Genomic DNA, 21293 nt, shown 5'->3' with positions numbered 1-21293 from the left:
CTCATTACATTGCTTGGCTCAATAAACTAATCTATCAATTGGTATCCCTTTGCCTGCTCTGTTCTGGGATTTTTTCTTTACAACCTTTTATTGCACTGGGTTTTCCCCCTAAGTTTTACAGGAGTTTGGATTAACCTTGATGCAATTTTTAAGGTAGTAAACAATTGAATCACACTTTTCTGAATTTCAGCACAACAGGTGATATATTTTTAAAAGTATGGCATTGAAACTAGACTCTTGGGGTTGAGTCTTGACTTCCATCATTCTCATGATGTATGGAATTGAACAAGTACTTTAACATTTCTACACCTCAGTCTCCTTAATAAGGTGGGATTAATAAAATATATTTCATAGAGAGGCTTTGAGGATTTAATGAGCTAATTATATCTTAAAAGTGCTTTAGGAAACTGCCTGCCCATACAGCAAATGTTATTCTCATTTCACCTAGTGTTCAAATTCCATGAGACAGAATGTATCTAAACTCAAAGTGTCCAAGATGGAATCCACTAGCCACATATGACTAAGTTCAAATTCAAATTAAAATTAAAGTAAAACTGCAAAGACCTCAGTAGCATTAATCATATTTCAAGTGCTCAATAACTACATGTGGCTAGTGGATAATACATTGAACACATCCATTACTGCAAAAATTAAAATTTCAAACATATGATGCAATAGATATAAATAATCTCATGAGCATAATTAACGGGGAAACAAATAATTTAGAGGCAGTGAGTTTGTAGTCTTTGTTATAGTTATTTTAATATGATTTTATGACTACATGTTTATATACTTTAATTTTTCATAATTACTGTGTTTCACAACCCATTTACAAAATTCCTAAAAATTTAATCAGCACTAGAGCTGGTCCAAGCTAGCTTCAGCACACTATTGTACCTAGGCAGTATGTCAGCACTCATTCAATGTTTTTTTAGCCACTAATATTCTTCTATCATCAACCATAAATTCTGAAATATATGTTACATTTTCCAACTTAATACAGACCTGAAGGCATAAGTGGCCCTCTATCCCTTTAAAATATCAGCAACTCTTTTTAAACTGAAATACAAATAATGGATTACTTCATGTATACACAATATACTTCCATGAATGTAGCCTAATTCTGACAAAATGAGGGCAAATGGACAAAAAGCCAAATAAATCGCTCCAAAAATATTTTGTGGGTGAATAGGGGGTAGTGATTTGTATTTAAGTATATTATGAAACTATGAAAAGTGAAATCAATTATAAATCTAGAGTTGGCATTTTATGAAAAATATAATTTAAAGTAACTAATAATGTAACACTTTAAACTGCCAATGAGTAGATTGTGTAAGTTAAAAAAAAAAAAGAGAATTAGCTTCATTTTCTTAAAATTAAAAATAAAAGTTTGGAAAAGTTAGTTAATTAAAACAAGTTATACAATTCAAAATGTCCATAAATATGAAGAATATTTTTCAAAAATAATATTTTTCATTCCGTTTATTAAACTACATCAGTATTCAGAGAAGTGTAACATAAAATTACAAATAAATTATGCATAAAAGATACATTAGGTCCAGTTATTTATGGTATCAAATTCCTAAGAGATATATCTTAGAATATAGTTCCCTGTTGTTTCATAATGTAACAAAAATATTCTAAAATAATTTGGCTCTTTTGGTGAGAAAGACCCCTCTCATTTTCTTTTAAGCAAATGTCAGTTGTCCATCAATTGACTAATATTATACGATTTAATTTTTAAGTTGAAGGGTCAACTGCCGAAACAATGTAATAAATGAAATAAACTTGTTAATATTAGAAGAGAGCAACTGAAGTATTTAAAGATGAATGAGAAGTATACCTAGTATGTATTTCCCCACAATAATAATAAGGCCAATATTTGTTGAAATATATCCTATGTTCCAGGCTTTATGTTAAATCTCTATCATTTAGTCTTCAACCCTCCTTTTATGGAGGTACAATTATCAGATCCATTTTCTAGATGAAAAAACTGTGGTCAGGTTCATATGCAAAAGATTTTATCCTAAGGCTATTTGACTCCAAAGCCTGAACTCTTAAACTCTGTTATTATCACATTTTCACAGTAATTGTTAAAAAGTTCATTACATAGCTCTAATTTTCCAATAAGAATGTATAACTGAAATATATGAATTTCTCATTCCTAACCCACTTAGAATGTGTTATATTTTAATATATTAAATTCATATGTTCTGATAAGATATATTTTGATATAATATATTCTAGTCAATCTACTAACAAAAATAGCTGGTTATTATAATTAATAAATTAACTTTACAAATCAACAATTGTTCATGAAGTGTTTAAAAAACACTGAACTACCTCATCTTGTTTCCCACCATGCTATCCTGACACTAGAGAACTAAGGTAGTTGGTGTATTAAGAGAACTGACTCCCTATTATCAACGTCCTCTCCAGAGTGCTACATTTGAGTACATTTATTACAACGGGTGAACCTTCAATGGGTTTGCAAAAATTTTATTATGAAAATAGCATCATAGGACTACAGCATCATACACAATAGTTTCTTTCACTGTCCTAAAAATCTTCTTAATCTCCATATGCATCCCTCTCTCACCTTCTCCCCAGCAACCACTGGTCTTTTTAGTGTCTCCATAGTTTTGCCTTTTCTAGAATGCCATACAGTTGAAATCATACAATATATAGCCTTTTCAAAGATTGGCTTCTTTCATTTAGTAACATACATTTAAGTTTCCTCCATGTCTCTCCATGGCTTGATAGATCCTCTCTTTTTAATTCTGAATAATATTGCAATATCCGTATGTACTGTAGTATATTTATGCATTCACTTACTGAAGGATATCTCAGAAATTTTGGTGATTATGAATAAAGCTGCTATAAATACTCAAGTGCAGGTTTGCACGTTAACATAAGTTTTCAATCCTTTGGGGTAAATTGCTAGATCATATAAGAGTATGTTTAATTTTGCAGGATACTGTCAAACTGTCTTCCAAATTGTCTGTACCATTTTTCATTCCCACCAGGAAAGAATAAAGTTCCTATTTCTCCTCATCCTCTCAGCATTTGGTGTTGTCAGTGTTCTGCATTTTGGCTGTTTGTTCTCCTCTGAATGTTTGTGTCCATGCCCCCCCCCCGACTGCAATTCAATTCATATGTTGAAAACTAACCACAAATGTTAGAAAGGTAAGTTTTTTATTATTATTATTATTATACTTTAAGTGCTAGGGTACATGTGCATAACGTGCAGGTTTGTTACATATGTATACTTGTGCCATGTTGGTGTGCTGCACCCATCAACTCGTCAGCACCCATCAATTCGTCATTTATATCAGGTATAACTCCCAATGCAATCCCTCCCCCTCCCGCCTCCCCATGATAGGCCCCCGTGTGTGATTTTCCCCTTCCCGAGTCCAAGTGATCTCATTCTTCAGGTCCCACCTATGAGTGAGAACACGCGGTGCTTGGTTTTCTGTTCGTGTGATAGTTTGCTAAGAATGATGGTTTCCAGCTGTATCCATGTCCCTACAAAGGATGCAAACTCATCCTTTTTTATGGCTGCATAGTATTCCATGGTGTATATGTGCCACATTTTCTTAATCCAGTCTGTCACAGATGGACATTTGGGTTGATTCCAAGTCTTTGCTATTGTGAATAGTGCCGCAACAAAAATACGTGTGCATGTGTCTTTATAGCAGCATGATTTATAATCCTTTGGGTATATACCCAGTAGTGGGATGGCTGGGTCATATGGTACATCTAGATCTAGATCCTTGAGGAATCACCATACTGTTTTCCATAATGGTTAAACTAGTTTACAATCCCACCAATAGTGTAAAAGTGTTCCTATTTCACCACATCCTCTCCAGCACCTGTTGTTTCCTGACTTTTGAATGATTGCCATTCTAACTGGTGTGAGATGGTATCTCATTGTGGTTTTGATTTGCATTTCTCTGATGGCCAGTGATGATGAGCATTTTTTCATGTGTCTGTTGGCTGTATGAATGTCTTCTTTTGAGAAGTGTCTGTTCATACCCTTTGCCCACTTTTTGATGGGGTTGTTTGTTTTTTTCTTGTAAATTTGTTTGAGTTCTTTGTAGATTCTGGATATTAGCCCTTTGTCAGATGAGTAGATTGCAAAAACTTTCTCCCATTCTGTAGGTTGCCTGTTCACTCTGATGGTAGTTTCTTTTGCTGTGCAGAAGCTCTTTAGTTTAATCATATCCCATTTGTCAAATTTGGCTTTTGGTGCCGTTGCTTTTGGTGTTTTAGACATGAAGTCCTTGCCCATGCCTATGTCCTGAATGGTATTACCTAGGTTTTCTTCTAGGGTTTTTATGGTATTAGGTCTAACATTTAAGTCTCTAATCCATCTTGAATTAATTTTCGTATAAGGAGTAAGGAAAGGATCCAGTTTCAGCTTTCTATTTATGGCTAGCCAATTTTCCCAGCACCATTTATTAAATAGGGAGTCCTTTCCCCATTTCTTGTTTCTCTCAGGTTTGTCAAATATCAGATGGCTGTAGATGTGTGGTATTATTTCTGAGGACTCTGTTCTGTTCCATTGGTCTATATCTCTGTTGTGGTACCAGTACCATGCTGTTTTGGTTACTGTAGCCTTGTAGTATAGTTTGAAGTCAGGTAGCGTGATGCCTCCAGCTTTGTTCTTTTGACTTAGGATTGTCTTGGCAATGCGGGCTCTTTTTTGGTTCCATATGAACTTTAAAGCCGTTTTTTCCAATTCTGTGAAGAAACTCATTGGTAGCTTGATGGGGATGGCATTGAATCTATAAATAACCTTGGGCAGTATGGCCATTTTCACGATATTGATTCTTCCTATCCATGAGCATGGTATGTTCTCAATAAAATACTGGCAAACCGGGTTCAGCAGCACATCAAAAAGCTTATCCACCATGATCTAGTGGGCTTCATCCCTGGGATGCAAGGCTGGTTCAACATTCGCAAATCAATAAACGTAATCCAGCATATAAACAGAACCAAAGACAAGAACCATATGATTATCTCAATAGATGCAGAAAAGGCTTTTGACAAAATTCAACAGCCCTTCATGCTAAAAACGCTCAATAAATTCGGTATTGATGGAACGTACCTCAAAATAATAAGAGCTATTTATGACAAACCCACAGCCAATATCATACTGAATGGGCAAAAACTGGAAAAATTCCCTTTGAAAACTGGCACAAGACAGGGATGCCCTCTATCACCACTCCTATTCAACATAGTGTTGGAAGTTCTGGCTAGGGCAATCAGGCAAGAGAAAGAAATCAAGGGTATCCAGTTAGGAAAAGAAGAAGTCAAATTGTCCCTGTTTGCAGACGACATGATTGTATATTTAGAAAACCCCACTGTCTCAGCCCAAAATCTCCTTAAGCTGATAAGCAACTTCAGCAAAGTCTCAGGATACAAAATTAATGTGCAAAAATCACAAGCATTCTTATACACGGGTAACAGACAAACCGAGAGCGAAATCAGGAATGAACTTCCATTCACAATTGCTTCAAAGACAATAAAATACCTAGGAATCCAACTTACAAGGGATGTAAAGGACCTCTTCAAGGAGAACTACAAACCACTGCTCAGTGAAATAAAAGAGAACGCTAACAATGCAAGAACATACCGTGCCACATTTTCTTTTTTTTTTTTTTTTTTTTTTTTTTTTTTTTTTTTTTTTTTTTTGAGGCGGAGTCTCGCTCTGTCTCCCGGACTGGAGTGCAGTGGCCGGATCTCAGCTCACTGCAAGCTCCGCCTCCCGGGTTTACGCCATTCTCCTGCCTCAGCCTCCCGAGTAGCTGGGACTACAGGCGCCCGCCACCTCGCCCAGCTAGATTTGTATTTTTAGTAGAGACGGGGTTTCACCGTGTTAGCCAGGATGGTCTCGATCTCCTGACCTCGTGATCCGCCCGTCTCGGCCTCCCAAAGTGCTGGGATTACAGGCTTGAGCCACCGCGCCCGGCATCGTGCCACATTTTCTTAATCCAGTCTGTCACTGATGGACATTTGGGTTGATTCCAAGTCTTTGCAATAGCAAAGGTGGGGTTTTTAAAAAGTGATTAGGTCATGAGGAGCCCTCCTCAATTAGATTAGTTCCCTTAAAGACGGCCCCAGGGGAACTACCTTGCCCCTGCCACATGTGAGACAGGCACAGTAAAAAGCCTTTATCTATGACCAGAAGGCAGGTTATGAGCACATTCTAAATCTACAAACACTTTGATTTAGGAATTCCCAGCATCCAGAACTGAGAGAAATAATTTTTGTTGTTTATAAGCTATTCGGTTTACGGTATTTTGTTATAGCAAACTGAGCAGACTAAACATTCTAATAGTATTGTGGTATCTCACTGTTGTTTTATTTTGCATTTCCCTAATGACATATGTGAAGCATCTATTCAGATGCGTATTTTCCATCTGTATATCTTTCTTGGTATGATATCTGCTAAGGTCTTTGTATCATTTTTTAAATGGGTTGTTTTCATATTTGGGGGTTGTAAGAGACTTTTGGACATTTTGGATAGTAGTTCTTTATCAGATATGTCTTTGGCAAATATTTTCTCCCAGTCTGAGGCTGGTCTTTTCATTTTCTTTCAAGAAAGTTTCCTGCAGAACAGAAGTTTTAATTTTGTTTCTGTGTTTGTTTTGAGATGAGAGTCTCATTATGTTCCCCAGGCTGGTCTCAAACTCCTGCACTCAAGCAATCGTCACTCACACCAAGCTCAGAATTTTTTATATTTGATGAAGTCCATCTTATCAACAATTTATTTTATAAATCTAGTCTTTGATGTTGTACCTAAAAGTCATTGCCTAACCCAGGGTCATCTAGATTTCCTCCCATGTTATCTTCTAAGAGTTCTGTAGTTTTGCATTTTACATTGAGGTTTATGATCCATCTTTAATTATTTTTTTAATGGGTGTACGTATGGTCTGTTTCCAGATTCACTTTTTTACATGTGGAAGTAGGGTGGTACAAACATCATTTGTTGAAAAGACTATCCTTTCTCCATTGTATTGCCTTTGCTGTTTTGTCAAAGATAAGTTGGCTATATTTATGTGTGTCTATTTCTGGGTTCTCTATTCTGTTTTTGTGATCTATTGTCTATTATTTTAACAATACCACACTGTCTCAATTACTGCAGCTTTACAGTAAGTCTTAAAGTCAGTTAGTCTGAGTCCTCCAAATTTGTTGTTCAATATTATGCTCTTTTGTCTCTCTATGTAAACTTTAGAATCCGTGTGTCAATATCTCTAAAATAGTTTCCTGATATTTTGATTTGGGATTGCACTGACTCTATAGATCAAACTGGGAAGACCTGACATCTTGAAAATACTAAGTCTTCTATTTGGAAACCTGGAATATGTCTGTATGTCTCCATTTACTTAGTTTTTTTTAATTTATTTCATCACAGTTTCATAGTCTTTCTCATATACATCTTATACATATTTTATTAGATTTATATCTAAGCATTTCGTTTTTAAGGATGCAAATGTAAATGGTATATTTTTAATGTCAAATTCTAATCATTTATTGCTATCGTAAAGGAAAGTGGCTGACTTTTGTACATTAATCTTATATCCCTTTTTGCCATATTGTGTATTAGTTTCAGGGGTTTTTCTGTTGATTCTTTGGAATTTTCTACATAGACAATTCTATCATCCGCTAACAAAGAGTTTTATTTTTTCTTTCTCTGTGTATATTTCATTTCCTTTTCTTGTCTTATAACATTGTATTGGTGTTCTTTTTAAGGTGTTCCCTTCCCCACAAATATTGTATCACGTGGACTATTTTAAGATTATTTTAATACGCACTCAACAAGATTTTGATTAATTTCAAAATTCCTGGACTCCAGTGATATGCTTAAGCTACCTTAGTGATAATGAAGAAAAATTATTTACAAGTGAATATCCTTTTTTAAATTTTACTTTTTAATTTTTTTACTTTGTAAGTACATGGTATATATTTTTTTATTTTACTTTTACATTTTTTAATATTGTGGGTACATGGTACACCCTTGAGGAAACATTTTTAATATTAATTTTCTTGCATATTCATTCTGTGATTTCTCACCTTTCATTCGTCTAGAAATTGCATTTAATTCAGTCCAAATTGACTTTACCAGCATTTTCTCCATAATTTTCACATTACTTTGAAGCAAGGGAGAGATTAAACTGATACTTAAAATGGAAAGATTGCAATGCAGAGAGGAGCCGTAAGTCTCCTCACCTTCTGGAGACAGAAACAGTATAATTTTCTATAGTGCTCTATAAATGAAAAAGGAGAAAGCATGGTAAATAAAAGTATATTTACCAATTCAAATTTGAGGGTAACTCTTGCTCATTTTAACCTTTCTTGCTTTCTAAAACAGTACATAATGAAAATAAACATAAATGTTTGATAGCTATAATTATTCAATTACTCTATTTGTTCTAATTAAACACACAATAGCAAATACATGCTATAGGGAAGTCATGAGAAGTAAAATATTCTTGGAAATTTTAGAATATCTCTACTAGTTGAAGGATGAATTGTAACAGTATGGTAGTATTCTGCACACCTCATAAGAGGATTATACTCTTGCAAGTGTTTAGTTTGATTTCATTATAAAATGAAAATAATTTCTGGTAATTTCTAAAGGAATGTTATTTCATTAGTGTAGGTCTAAGATAAATCTTAATAAAAATATTACATCAGTTTTTCTTTTGCTGGTTTCAGTTTCTTGAGTTACTTAATTAGTGGGATGAATGTCTCATTACCTTTTGAATGCCTGAATGGGGAAAGATTGCTATTTGTGCATCCAAAAGTAAGTTACCTGAAATTACATATCTTCTAGGAGATGCTTCTATGTAATTTTCTTTGTTATTTGTTTCCTTTTGTAAAACAAGTCAAAGGAAATACTGAGTACATACTAATCACTGCATTCATCCTTTGAAAAGAAATATACCTGGGCTTCTTGACAAATAGTTTTCTTCACAAGAATTAGACCAGGAACACCAAAAGTGAGAACTGTGTTTCAAATGTATTAGAAATGATAAAAACTTCATGTCATGTCAAATTTTTAGTTATCAAAATTATTACTGTATTAGTAATTCTCAAAAATGTTTTCCATAATTTTCATATTATTAAAATAGACATTGAGAGGTACAACTGACAAGTTAAAAATACTGTGTTAGTTGAAATCAGAATATTATTTCATTCAATTTCCTTTTCAATTTGGTAGGTATTGTTTATGTACCTTCTATGTCCTAGACACCAGTATGAATAAAAACATAGACTCTCCAGTAAGTAGCTCCCTGGATAATAGAGCATTAATATGTCTTATTTTTAATAAAATATATTACTATGCAGCCTGTCTGGTACAGGGTTAATTTTCACAAATGGTGCTCTCAGAATATTCGAGAAGGTAAAACCTACCCGGAAGAGAAATTGACATATAAGCGAAATCTTAAAAACAACAACAAAAAATATATGTTATATTAGACAGTACTTTGCCTTTCTAAATACCAACTCTGAAAAATTAAAAGAGTAATGATTACTTCAGCAATTTATTGTGAGGATTAGAGTCAATGGTGATAGCTTCTTGTGATGAATGTCTTCTCTTTACAAGGCACTCTCTGGGGAACTTAACATTTATATTTCCAATCCTAAAAATCTTTGACTTTAGGTATGATTGTTCATTTTCTTTACAAAGGAACTGACTCACAAGATTATTCTAACATTAAGTCCATGTTATTATGACTATACAAAGGTTATATTGGGGATTTGATACACAAATTGAATAAAATGGTTTAAACTGACCAAATATAGTTGAAAACGTACGTGTTTATAGTTTGGTTATGAGAAACTTTACTCATCCAAAATCATATGTTTAGGACACTTACATTAGCCCACAGATAGGCAAAATCATCTACCACAAAGCCTGTTATAGAATAAAGTGCTGAATATTTCATGTAATTTATCAAATACAGTACTGAAAGTTAAAAATAATGTAGTTGAATGAGTATTTGAAGTTAGTTTTCTACTAAACGCGTATCACTTTTACACCATTTTAAAGTCAAAAAATCTTAAGTTGAATCACTGTAAGTTGGGGACTATCTGCACACTTATAAGTCATTGGTTTTTAGTACATGGTCAGTTTTGATAAATGTTCTGCAAGTGCATAGAAAAGATGCATTTGTTCTACGTTAGTCAGGCTCAGAAAACTACAGATTTCTTAAATCAATCTAATAAACTTTTTACAAATAAATCTTACAAATTTTGAGTAAGGTTATGTTGTCATGTGCATACATGTTTATGAATATTACATCTTTTGATTTTTTATTTTTATTATTTTTGTCTTCCAAAACACTTCCTTGTCAATATTGTAAAACTTTTTTCATATCTTTATTTTTCAAACCTCAAAATAAGTTATTATTATTCTGGGATCAATATTTAATTATATTCACAACCATATTTTTACACATTGTTTCTTTTCTTCTTTCTTTCCACATTTGTTTCCTTCCTTCTAAAGAATAACTCTCAGTAGATGCTGATGAGAAATCTAAGGTCAGAGTAATTGTCATTTGGTTTTTCAAGTAATCTGCTTTCCCTTTATCTTGAAGTTCTGATTCTCATTATCTTTAGTATTGCTGAATATTACCACAACCCTGTGTCTAGGTGAAGACCTTTCATCTTTCCTTTCTTCCGGAAAATTTTCCACTATAACTGCTTTAAGGCTCCTTCTGTGTCAGTCTCTCTCTCTCTACCTTAAGAACTCCCCTTACATGTGTATTGGAGTCTTAGAAGCTTCTGAACTTCTCTATTAAACTTTTCATTTGTTCATATCTCTTTATTGTGTTCTGGTTGAACACTCAGATGATATTTTTATTTTTTATTTCTTTAGTTCTGCAATTTGTGCCTCTATCCAGTCCAAAACTGACCTTTTCTACTGAGACTGTCATTACAGTGTAAATCAAGTCAACTATTTTTTATATTAAACTCACTGCTGATTTCTTTTTATTTTATCTCATTTTAGGATATTAATTTATACATATTAATTTTAAGGGCCTAATTATAATACTATTTGTGTTTCATCAGAATAAAGTCAGGTACCATCAGGTAAGTCTTTAAATTATCACTAATAAATTATCTTTCCTAACGTAGTTTCCACCTTGTTTCTCATTTACATTGAGTGAATTTTTTCTCTTTCGTTGCACTCCCCCTATGGCTTCATATCAGGTATGTGGTGGCCTTCAATCAACAATACTCCTATCCCTCTCTCCCACTGCAGAACCAAGTTTCTTAAAGTCCAGGGTTCCAGTTCAAGGTGATTAGAGGTATCACAGAACGAAATCACTGTGCCATAGACACATGCACACAACACCTGCTGTACAGCTTTCTCTGTTTCTGCAACTTTCTATAAGCCCCAGCTCTGTAAGAGCAGTTGCACCTATTTTTTTTTTAACTTTCTATGAGGTGGAGTTGAGTCCCTTCCTCTACCATGCAAGATGTTTTGGGCACTTATTACCCTAGACCACTCACCAGCATAAGTTAGCAGAGAATAACTTAGTCTCTATGTTTTTATATCATTTCTGGCCCAAAAGGTATTTATATTTCCTTTTCAGTTCACCCCTTATTTTTTTTTCTACTTTCATTAAATTTTATTTATCATTGTTATTTGGAGATAAATGGGTGGCTTTAAATGTTAACTTAAAGCATCATGCCTTTTATAAGTGATTCATGTTGATACAATAATATTGCTTTATACTACTCTATATTATCATTAATCAAATATTTTTTATGAAAATATGTTTTTAATTTGTTGAAGCTTAAACCAATGAATCTTTTAAAACTGTAAATTGCCCATGAAATTGTAAATATTTACATTTATTTTTAAAAACTAACCTAGAAAAAACTAACAGCAAATAATTTTAACCATGCAATTTTGGTAAAATTTAAAGTTATTGCCCCCAAATCACTGTACCTTATTTTTAAGCTCTGAATATTATGATATAGTTTTAAAGCAAACTAAAATATTGTGATGAAAATCATCTAGCAATTCATCTGGCCCCATAGTTTTATTATAAGTCATTGTGCCAGTAAGGACTATTTTAACAGATTTCTAAAGATTTTTGGAGAAGAATGTCAGACATTTAGTGAATTCTATCAAGACATTATTCTTTTCTATTAATCACTTCATTAAGAGAAAAAGGGGAGACACAAATCAAGTCTTGAAAGATGTTACTTGTATTTGCATTCCAGACAGACACATTTTACCCGGGTAAAAAATATTTATTTTATTAGTGCTTAATGCATATTTTTCATCTATATCTTACTTCCCTCAGAAATAATTCACCTTTGTGTTTGAGGGTTGGGTGTGGGTGAAAAACATTCACAAATAAATAAAAGTACTATTTTAAATAGAAGTAGTATAGAGAAATCTCATTTAAAGTGACAAAACTTTGGGATAATAGGGCAAGTGTGACATACAATCAATCTAACAAACTATAGTCTAATCTATATCCTATTTATAAATGACCTGCAAAAAGTTATTAGCTATATATATTAGTAATTTTTCATTATCATGATAATTTATATTAGTTTTAAATTACAAACATGAACTGATAGATTTTATTGATCAGTTTGTCAAACTGTATCATAAATGTTCCAGGTTTATTCCTAAATTTACTTGTATACCAGCTTTCACAAAATCACACTTAGGCATTCCAAAATAAAATAAAACTGCAGATAAACACTTTACGCTTCAAAGTCCCTCGTCACACAGACCTCCCTGTTTATTTATTTATTTATCTATTTATTTATTTACTTATTGAGATAGAGTCTCACTCTCTCGCCAGGCTGGTGTGTAGTGATGTGATCTCGGCTCACTACAACCTCTGCCTTCCGGGTTCAAGTGATTCTCCTGCCTCAGTCTCGTGAGCAGCTGGGACTACAGGTGCACACTACCATGGCTGGTTAATTTTTTTTTTTTTTTTTTTTTCAGTAGAGACAGGGTTTCACCATGTTGGCCAGGATGGTCTTGATCTGACCTGGTGATCTGCCTGCCTTGGTCTCCCAAAGTGCTGGGATTACAGGCATGACCCACCATGCCTGGCCTGCATAGATCCCTTTTAAGGCCTTGTATTTAAATTTTTCAGTAGTGCTATAATGTAATTTCTAAAGAAGGAACCCAACATTTTGTTATCTGAAGCACCATAAAACTTAGATTCACTCCTGGCTACAGAAGTGAATCTAAAAGAACAAAAAGAAAAAAACCACTACTAGACCATATGTGTTGGTCTTACCCAACGTATTTCAATGTAGTTGCTTCATATCTAACAGAAAAACAAGGACTTGTAAGGTATGGTGACTAAGTATATTTGGCTAGCCTAGGAGATGCAACTGTGGCCTTACAGCTAGAAAACCAGGGTTTACAGTGAGGCTCTGTCTTTGACTAGTAACATTATCTGGAGCAAGTTAGAGTTTGTGAAATAATGAAAATTAAACCACTAGCTTTGTATTCTAGATTTGCCTCTCACTAGATGTGAAGTTATGGAACTTAATTAATTTCATGGAGCTTTCTGTTACTCATACGTAAAATAGAAATAACAACATTGCTTTCGAGAGTTATTTTGAGGATTAGTCAAGCTCTAAATAAAGTACTTAACATTGTGCAGGACACTGGGAGTTTATTTAACATTAGCTGCGATTTTGTAATCACTTCGATTCTTAGCTTCCTTATGTCCAAAATGGAAAAAACATTACCTGGTTTGCATGCCCTCAAGCACTATTTATCAGCATTTTAGAGTGAGATATTACAAAAATGTACCGAAGTACTATGCAAATACAGTATAACTGCATTTTCTCCCTGTCTGATACTTTCATTTGCACTAAGGTCTAATCACCTCCTAAACCATGTGACAAAAATTAATGAAAATTGGACTATAAGTCCAAGGATGCCAACGTAAACATATATGTCTTACTGCATTTATCACATTATTTCAATTGTTGGCTTTGATTATTTCCTGAGAAACTACAATGTTTCCTAGGACTTGTAGTAAAGAAGCAGTCTACAACAACACATAGTGCTGATCGATGCCCAATCAATGTTAGTTTGATTAACTGAATCCTTACCTAGTGGACTCTTATTACACTGGGTATTCACATAAGCCAGTTTGCCTGGGGTGGTCTTAGTTTACTCCTGCTGTACTGGACTGATTATTAATAATGTCCTGATCATTCTCTAACCTATCTGGGTCATTTGATCATCTTACTTATAAAGCAATCAACATAATACACAGCTAGAGTATTTCCAACCTCACTTTTCAGTTTATGCACAAATACTCATCTTTTTAGTGACTGTTTTAATATGGGGCTTGCACTTAATATTTCTGTCTCCACTCTTCTATTTGATAGATGAAATTTATCACAGAAATACATTATTTCAGAGCAGACCTGCAATACTCTATTGTTCATTAGAATACATATTTCTATATTCTCCTCAAATATAGTTGCAGAACACAAAAGTTTAAGAATTTCAGTGACTTCCATATCCAAGGTGAAGATATGGTAGAAGTAATATTTGCTGTATTAAAACAATCATATACTAATTTGAGTGAACAAGTTCCTTCTCCATTCCCAATTCTTCAAAACTATTATCGGGTTTCAACAAAACATAAATGTTGATGTAATTTAAATAACTGTTAAATGTTCTTTAATGTAGTCTCATAACACTTGACATTTTTATTGTATTAGTGTATATTTACTGGACTAATTTAACTCGAACTGTATCTACCCTTGATAAAATATAGAAATAAATGTTTACAGTCCCTTAGAATATATAGTATATTATTTCTTTAACCCTTAAGAAATATCCCATCTCCATGTTCTTAAAGCATAAGAATAGTTAACAAAATTATAAAAATGGTAAATCAAGAATAAAACACCCCATCATCTATAAAAACATAAAGCTGTAGCAATTAATACATTTTGTATCAGTGAATGGATGCATAAATAGATCAATGTAAAAAAAAAAAAAAAAGACCTCCCAACCCTGTCAAAAAAAAACAAAAGCAGACAAATTCACACGTATTATCTTACTATATAAAATTAGAGTTATTACAAATCAGTCTGGAAACAATAAACTACACAATAAATGGAACTGAGTTAACTGGCTTTCTGTAGAGAATCTAGGGTGAGTGTGTTATACCAACAGATCCCTCCATCACCACATATACCACATAATGTTCAAAGAATAAAGTTTTTTAAAAAAAGATGAGGAAGATGAATTGTCAATAAACAGACGAGAAAGTTTCTAAACGTCAACATTCATTTGAGAATTCCACATTATTTGTGGAACTACAATTTCTTAGGAAACATAAACCATAGAGTAGATCCATCAATTAATCAGAGTATTTGACTTGGGTAGAAAATATCATGGCCTTTAGCATTTTATCTATAATATATGTTCAATCTAAAGCAAATAAAACAAAGTATATTTTATCAATTACATGAAAAAATTCTTCAATTTTTTATTTTTAGTTATTATGAATACATTCTGGTTGCAAATGTGTATGGTGTACATGTGAAATTTTGATAGACGCATACAATGTGTAATGATCAAGTCAGGGTAACTGGGATAGCCAACACTTCAAGCATTTGTCATTTCTTTGTGTTAATGAAAAATCCAATTTAATTCCAGATAGTTAATGGATATAAAAATACACTTAGATAGAATAAGATCTACTGTTCAGTAGCACAATAGTGTAACTGTAATCATTTATTGTATATTTCAAAGTAATTATTGCATTACTGCAAATAGTATATGTTGATACAACAAGTATTGAGTAAAGTCAAATGAGAGGTGATAGTTTAGAAACCTGTTGAGAGACAAAAGGTAAAATAAAAAAAATTTTTTTTAAATGTAAAAAAGGAAAATCTAAAGATAACTCTTTTCTGAATGAGTCACCTGATTTCATCTAGAATTGCATGTCAGTTCCATTCTCTTTTTTGGCTTAAAAAAGCAGAAATTTCTTACATTTAAAAATATTTCAATAGTTTTGGGGGAACAGGTGATTTTTTTGTTACACTGATAAGCTCTTTAGTAGTGATTTCTGAGAATTTGATGCACCCATCACCCAAGTAGTGTACACTGTACCCAATATGTAGTCTCATCCCTCATCCTGCCACCCACCATTTCTCTTCCCCCTAAGTCCACAAAGTCTAATGTATCATTCTTATGCTTTTGTGTCCTCACAAGTTAGCTTCCACTTATGAGTGAGAACATATGATGTTTGGTTTCCATTCCTGAGTTACTTCACTTAGAAAAGTGGTCTCCAACTCCATCTAGGTTGCAGCAAATGCCATTATTTTGTTCCTTTTTATGGCTGAGTAGTATTCCATGGTGTGTGTGTGTATGTGTATGTGTGTGTGTGTCTAACATTTTCATTATCCAGTCATTGACTGATGTGTATTTGGGCTGGTTTCATATTTTTGAAATTGTGAATTGTGCTGCTATAAATGTGTGATCACGTATCGATTTCATATAATGACTTCTTTTCTTCCGGGTAGATACCCAGTCGTATGATTGCTGGATCAAATGGTAGATCAACTTTTAGTTCTTTAAGAAATTTCCACACTGTTTTCCATATTGGTTGTACTAGTTTGCATTCCCACCAGCAGTGTGAAAGTATTCCCTTTTCAACACATCCATGCCAACATCTATTATTTTTTGATTTTTAAATTATGACCGTTTTTACAGGAGTAAGGTGGTATTGCATTCTGGTTTTAATTTGCATTTCCCTGATGATTGGTGATGTTGAGTATTTTTTCACATTTTTGGTGGCCATTTGTATATCTTCTTCTGAAAATTCTCTATTCATGTCCTTAGCCTACTTTTTGATGGGATTTTTTTGTCTTCTGATTTGTTTGAGTTTCTTGTAGATTCTGGATATTAGTACAATAAAAGTATAAAATCTAAATAAAAGTGCTAATAGGTATGTACCATAAAAAGGTATATTTCATAGATATTAGAAAAATCTTATAAAATGTTTTTGTGAAATAAATTCTATATTTAGATGCCAATATCATAATCCAGTATATTCCTAAAAATTCAGTATTGAGGTGGTAATTGTAAGTATAAATTTTCCAGCTCTCATTCATTTTGACACAGAAATTCTCGAAAATTCGAATTTTTTAATTTTAATATTTCTAAATTGCCTCCATAACTTTTTAATCAGCAGAAGAGACCTGATTGACATGCAGCTAGTTTTCTATGTAAAATTTTTTTTTCAAACTTTAAGCAATGGGTAGAAAGATGCACTCTGATTTCCTTCTGCTTTTCCAACAAATTCATTAATTAAATTTCAGAGGCAATGAGAGTCTAGGTGGTCTATTAAATGTAAATAATACATGATTCTTTCAAAATTCCAATAAATACACAAATAATTTTCAAAATAAAATTTTCAAGGGTTATGTTTGTGCAGAGAAATTTAAAAACCATCATGAGATTGATAAAATCTATACCAAACTATTATTTCCAAGTTATTTTATTGAAACAATGTTACGATAGGATTAAAATAGTACTAGGGGAAAAAAGTGCCTCCTAGAGTGAGTCACAATCACCCTGGTAGCCTGTTTATTGCATGAAGACACCAGTGTGTGAAGGAAGGTCACTTTTTCACACTGCAAATGTGGAAACAGCAAAAAGTTGAATAGTAATGACAAAACAGGATCCACTCCCAACCCCGCAAAGAAAAAAAAAAAAAGCAGCTGGCCTCCTGATTCTATGGCAGGCTATATGCATCATGTGACATAGTCCTTTTCCTCAAAATCATGTGCTCATGTTCAGCTGGAGAAGAATAAGGTAGGTACCCAACCAATAATGACAGACTACTGAGTTGGTATTTTAAAAATCACTTATAAAGTCACAGGAAAAACAATTTTGAAAAATACCATACTGTTTTAATCTGCTTTCCTAACCTTTGCTTAATTTGGTTGAAAAAACAGATTTGTACTTCTTTAAAGGTCAAAAATCAATCATTGTTTTATCAAACAATAAAAACATAAAGTTATTTGCATCATGTACTTCAACTTAAATACTCATGTCAATAGTTTAGTAGTTTGAAATAACATTGTGCACTTTGTACTTATTTCCATGAATATTAGTGAAAAAGGAGTTGCTCGTGTTGTTGTTTTTTTACCTTTCTAACAACTTTGAGAGTTGGGTAAATTTAAGTAAACCACACACTGACCTAGGGAATACAGGACTTTCTAAAACCAGGCACCCTAATCGGCCAACCCCAAAAGAAGGACAAAAAGCTTTTCTCAGTAGTTCCCACAAGGACATTTTTTATTTATAATTTGATACTAAAATCACAGTTATACAAAGTATAACTGGAATTAAATAGGCAGACACATTCCTATTCTAAATTCCTTGATGCACTTAAAATGCATCTATCGCAGTCCTGATCTGTGCATAACTCTTCATTAGATGATACTTATGGCAAGACCTAAGTAGGACAACTCTCAAATTTTACTGAGTTTCTAATAAATTCTGTACTGAGGGCACATGTCTCTGTCTTAAATAGATTCCACTCTGGGAATGAGTGGTAGAACCAAGTAAGTGCTCCCAGAGGGATAGTGTTCCCAGAGAAAAGAATTAAAACCATGTGGGAGTTTCCAGAGGAATGGAATAATGTTTCTCTCTCTCTCTCTCTCCCTGGCTCTCTCTCTCTCTCACACACACACACACACACACATACACACACACACACACATCCTTCTCATGACCAGATCAATGACAAACTAATGATATCATTTTAATTCATTTTGTTTTAAAATGCTGTGTTAGTTGATGACCGTTCACTTACTACATCTTGTGAAAGCTTGCCCCTGCCCTGGTTTAATGAAGAGGCAATGGGTCCCCAAAGAAAGATCAGGAAGAATTCAAGTGAATCTTCTCCATCAACTAAGGATTTTCACAGGTTGTAAAGATCATACTTCGTACTGGTCAGGTAAGCCTAATGCAATTGTGAATTTGGTAAGAAAAGAAATTAAATCCCAGAATTTATTGCAACAATTCACAACCTCAAATTGTTTCTATTTTCTTATTCCCAGGAGCTCTTCTTTAGAATTAACCTGTCAGAAAGCACGAAGGGAATAACCCTGATTTATTACTAAAAGCAAAGTGAGACTTAAGCTTGAGGAATATTATGGGAAGGGTCCTAAAATGAAAGAACACATTGTGTTTACGTTGACAAAACCAGATCGGTAAGTCATTAACTAAAAATCTAGTGTTGACAGGCATTTAATTTGACTTTCTAGCCAACTAGTCCCCAAAGATTATAAAATCTTACAATATCCTTCATATAAGCTGATCATTTAAATGATACATGGGAATTAACCTGCTTGTTGCCAAATAGGAGACCTCAGAGAGCCCAAGAGTGTCTGGAGAATCAAAGCCCTTTACAAATGATTCATTAAAGAGAAAGCCAGGATCAAAGTCTATGAGATACATAGAAAAAAAGTGCTTTCATTTTATTTCATTATACATTTTTTGTCCAAATAAAAGACCTGTTTCCAATCTATAAGTTCACAAAATCTAATGACATTATTAATGTTGCTAAATAACATTACTCAGTTTCAGGGTTTTTTAAAATTCTCTAACCTTTATTTCTCAAAGAAAGCAACAAAATATGCAGTATTTCAAGCTTTAAAGATTAAGGAGAGTTTCGGGGAAAATAATCCATTAAGGAAGATAGACTTTTCATAAGAGGGTCTCCTTGCCATACTTCCATATAAAGTTAATGAATAAGTTTTATTTTCGGATCATTTAATTTATATAATTTCACTGAAAGTATTTTAATAACCTGCTGGGATTGCAACTAATTTGACATATGGTTTTATAAACTTCATTTTTATAGCCAAGCTGCTGAACAAAAATAAAGTTTGTTGTACAAAACATACTTGAGCTGTGTGTCACACTAAAAATGTTGGGTATCAACAGAGCACCAAGGATTAAAGTTATTTTAAGATACTTGTACATGGTGATGGTAGTGGGGGGATGTCATGTGTATATCATACATACCTCAGTAGCAAATTGCTGCAATCCACCAATATTAATGGGTCCCTCTTCAGTGGCATATAAATTGCATCCACCTACACAAAGATCAGAGGTTGGACAAACCATTCCACAAGTCAGACCAAGTGGGTTGTCAGAAAAAATCATCTTAGCAGCTCCATAATAGTTCTGCAAAATTGATACAAAATAAAATTTTACTACTTAAAAATATACTTTAAACAGCCAAATTATGACAAATATTATTTCTTTTACTAGGTAATCAGATCGAAGAGAATGATGTGTATAAGATGTATAGGTTTCACTACCACTATCAGGAACCCTCAATTAAAACTTAGCCGAGTATTTGACACATAGGAATATTCAATGCACAGTACGTTGATAAATGAATAATCTATTTTGGAAAACTGAAGTTTAAAATACAAATGTTCTGTAAATAGTTTACATTTCTAAGTTATCTAATTGTATCTTGTCACAAATTATTCATTTTTTAACAAATGTAAATTAGATAGCATTGTTTGAAGAAACTCAAAACCTAAACTTTAAAACAACAACAAAAATAGTTGTACTCAGGTTATCCTCCATTTAACTAAATTAAAAGCAGCCAGAGCTTTCATTATTTTGGAACATATTATTTCCTGAAAAAAGAATGAATAATAAGCTGAATATCTGGGAGAATGTTTGCCTCTAATCAAAAGGAAGAATTGCATCTGACCAGTACTCTTGAAAACTATCAAGTACATCAAAAACAAGAAAAGTCTGGCAAATTTTAACAGACAAGAGAAGCTGAAGGACACATGACAAATAAATGTATAGCGGTGATTTTTATGATATCCTGGAACAGAAAAAAATGTAAAAATTAAGAAAACCTGAATAAACTAGGAATGTTAGCTAATAATCATGGATCAATATTATTTCATTAAATGCAACAAATATACCACACTAATGTAGGGTGTTAATAATAGGGGTAATTATAAGTGCGTATGGAAACTCTCTGTACTACCGTCACAATTTTTCCATAAATCTAAAACCGTTCTAAAATACATTTTAAGAATAGAGTTGATAGAATACACTGAAAAATATACACATAATGCATTTATTTTTCCTTTGGCTTTTATTTATAATAATTTTGAAGGTCTTTGAAAGCACAGACATTGCTTCCATGAAAAGCCTCAGACATAAGTACAAATTCCTTGTGATTACAGAATACTGATGATAACAAAAAGTA

At 33.1% G+C, this 21293-nt stretch overlaps 1 protein-coding gene across 5 annotated transcripts in view; it reads right to left on the bottom strand.

Moving 5' to 3' along the window:
* Positions 1 to 21293, bottom strand: part of DPYD (dihydropyrimidine dehydrogenase) — an 881134-nt gene that overhangs the window by 640047 nt on the left and 219794 nt on the right. For all 5 annotated transcript variants that reach the window (XM_033199100.1, XM_033199098.1, XM_033199103.1 and 2 more), the window contains one exon: positions 20075 to 20236. In XM_033199100.1, the coding sequence (XP_033054991.1) occupies positions 20075 to 20236 (162 nt within the window). The remainder of the gene's footprint in view (positions 1 to 20074; positions 20237 to 21293) is intronic.

Source organism: Trachypithecus francoisi, unplaced genomic scaffold, assembly GCF_009764315.1.
Source record: "Trachypithecus francoisi isolate TF-2019V2 unplaced genomic scaffold, Tfra_2.0 Lachesis_group5, whole genome shotgun sequence".
Taxonomy (NCBI): domain Eukaryota; kingdom Metazoa; phylum Chordata; class Mammalia; order Primates; family Cercopithecidae; genus Trachypithecus; species Trachypithecus francoisi.
The sequence above is the reverse complement of the archived record's forward strand: the minus strand, read 5'-3'. Positions and strand labels throughout refer to the sequence as shown.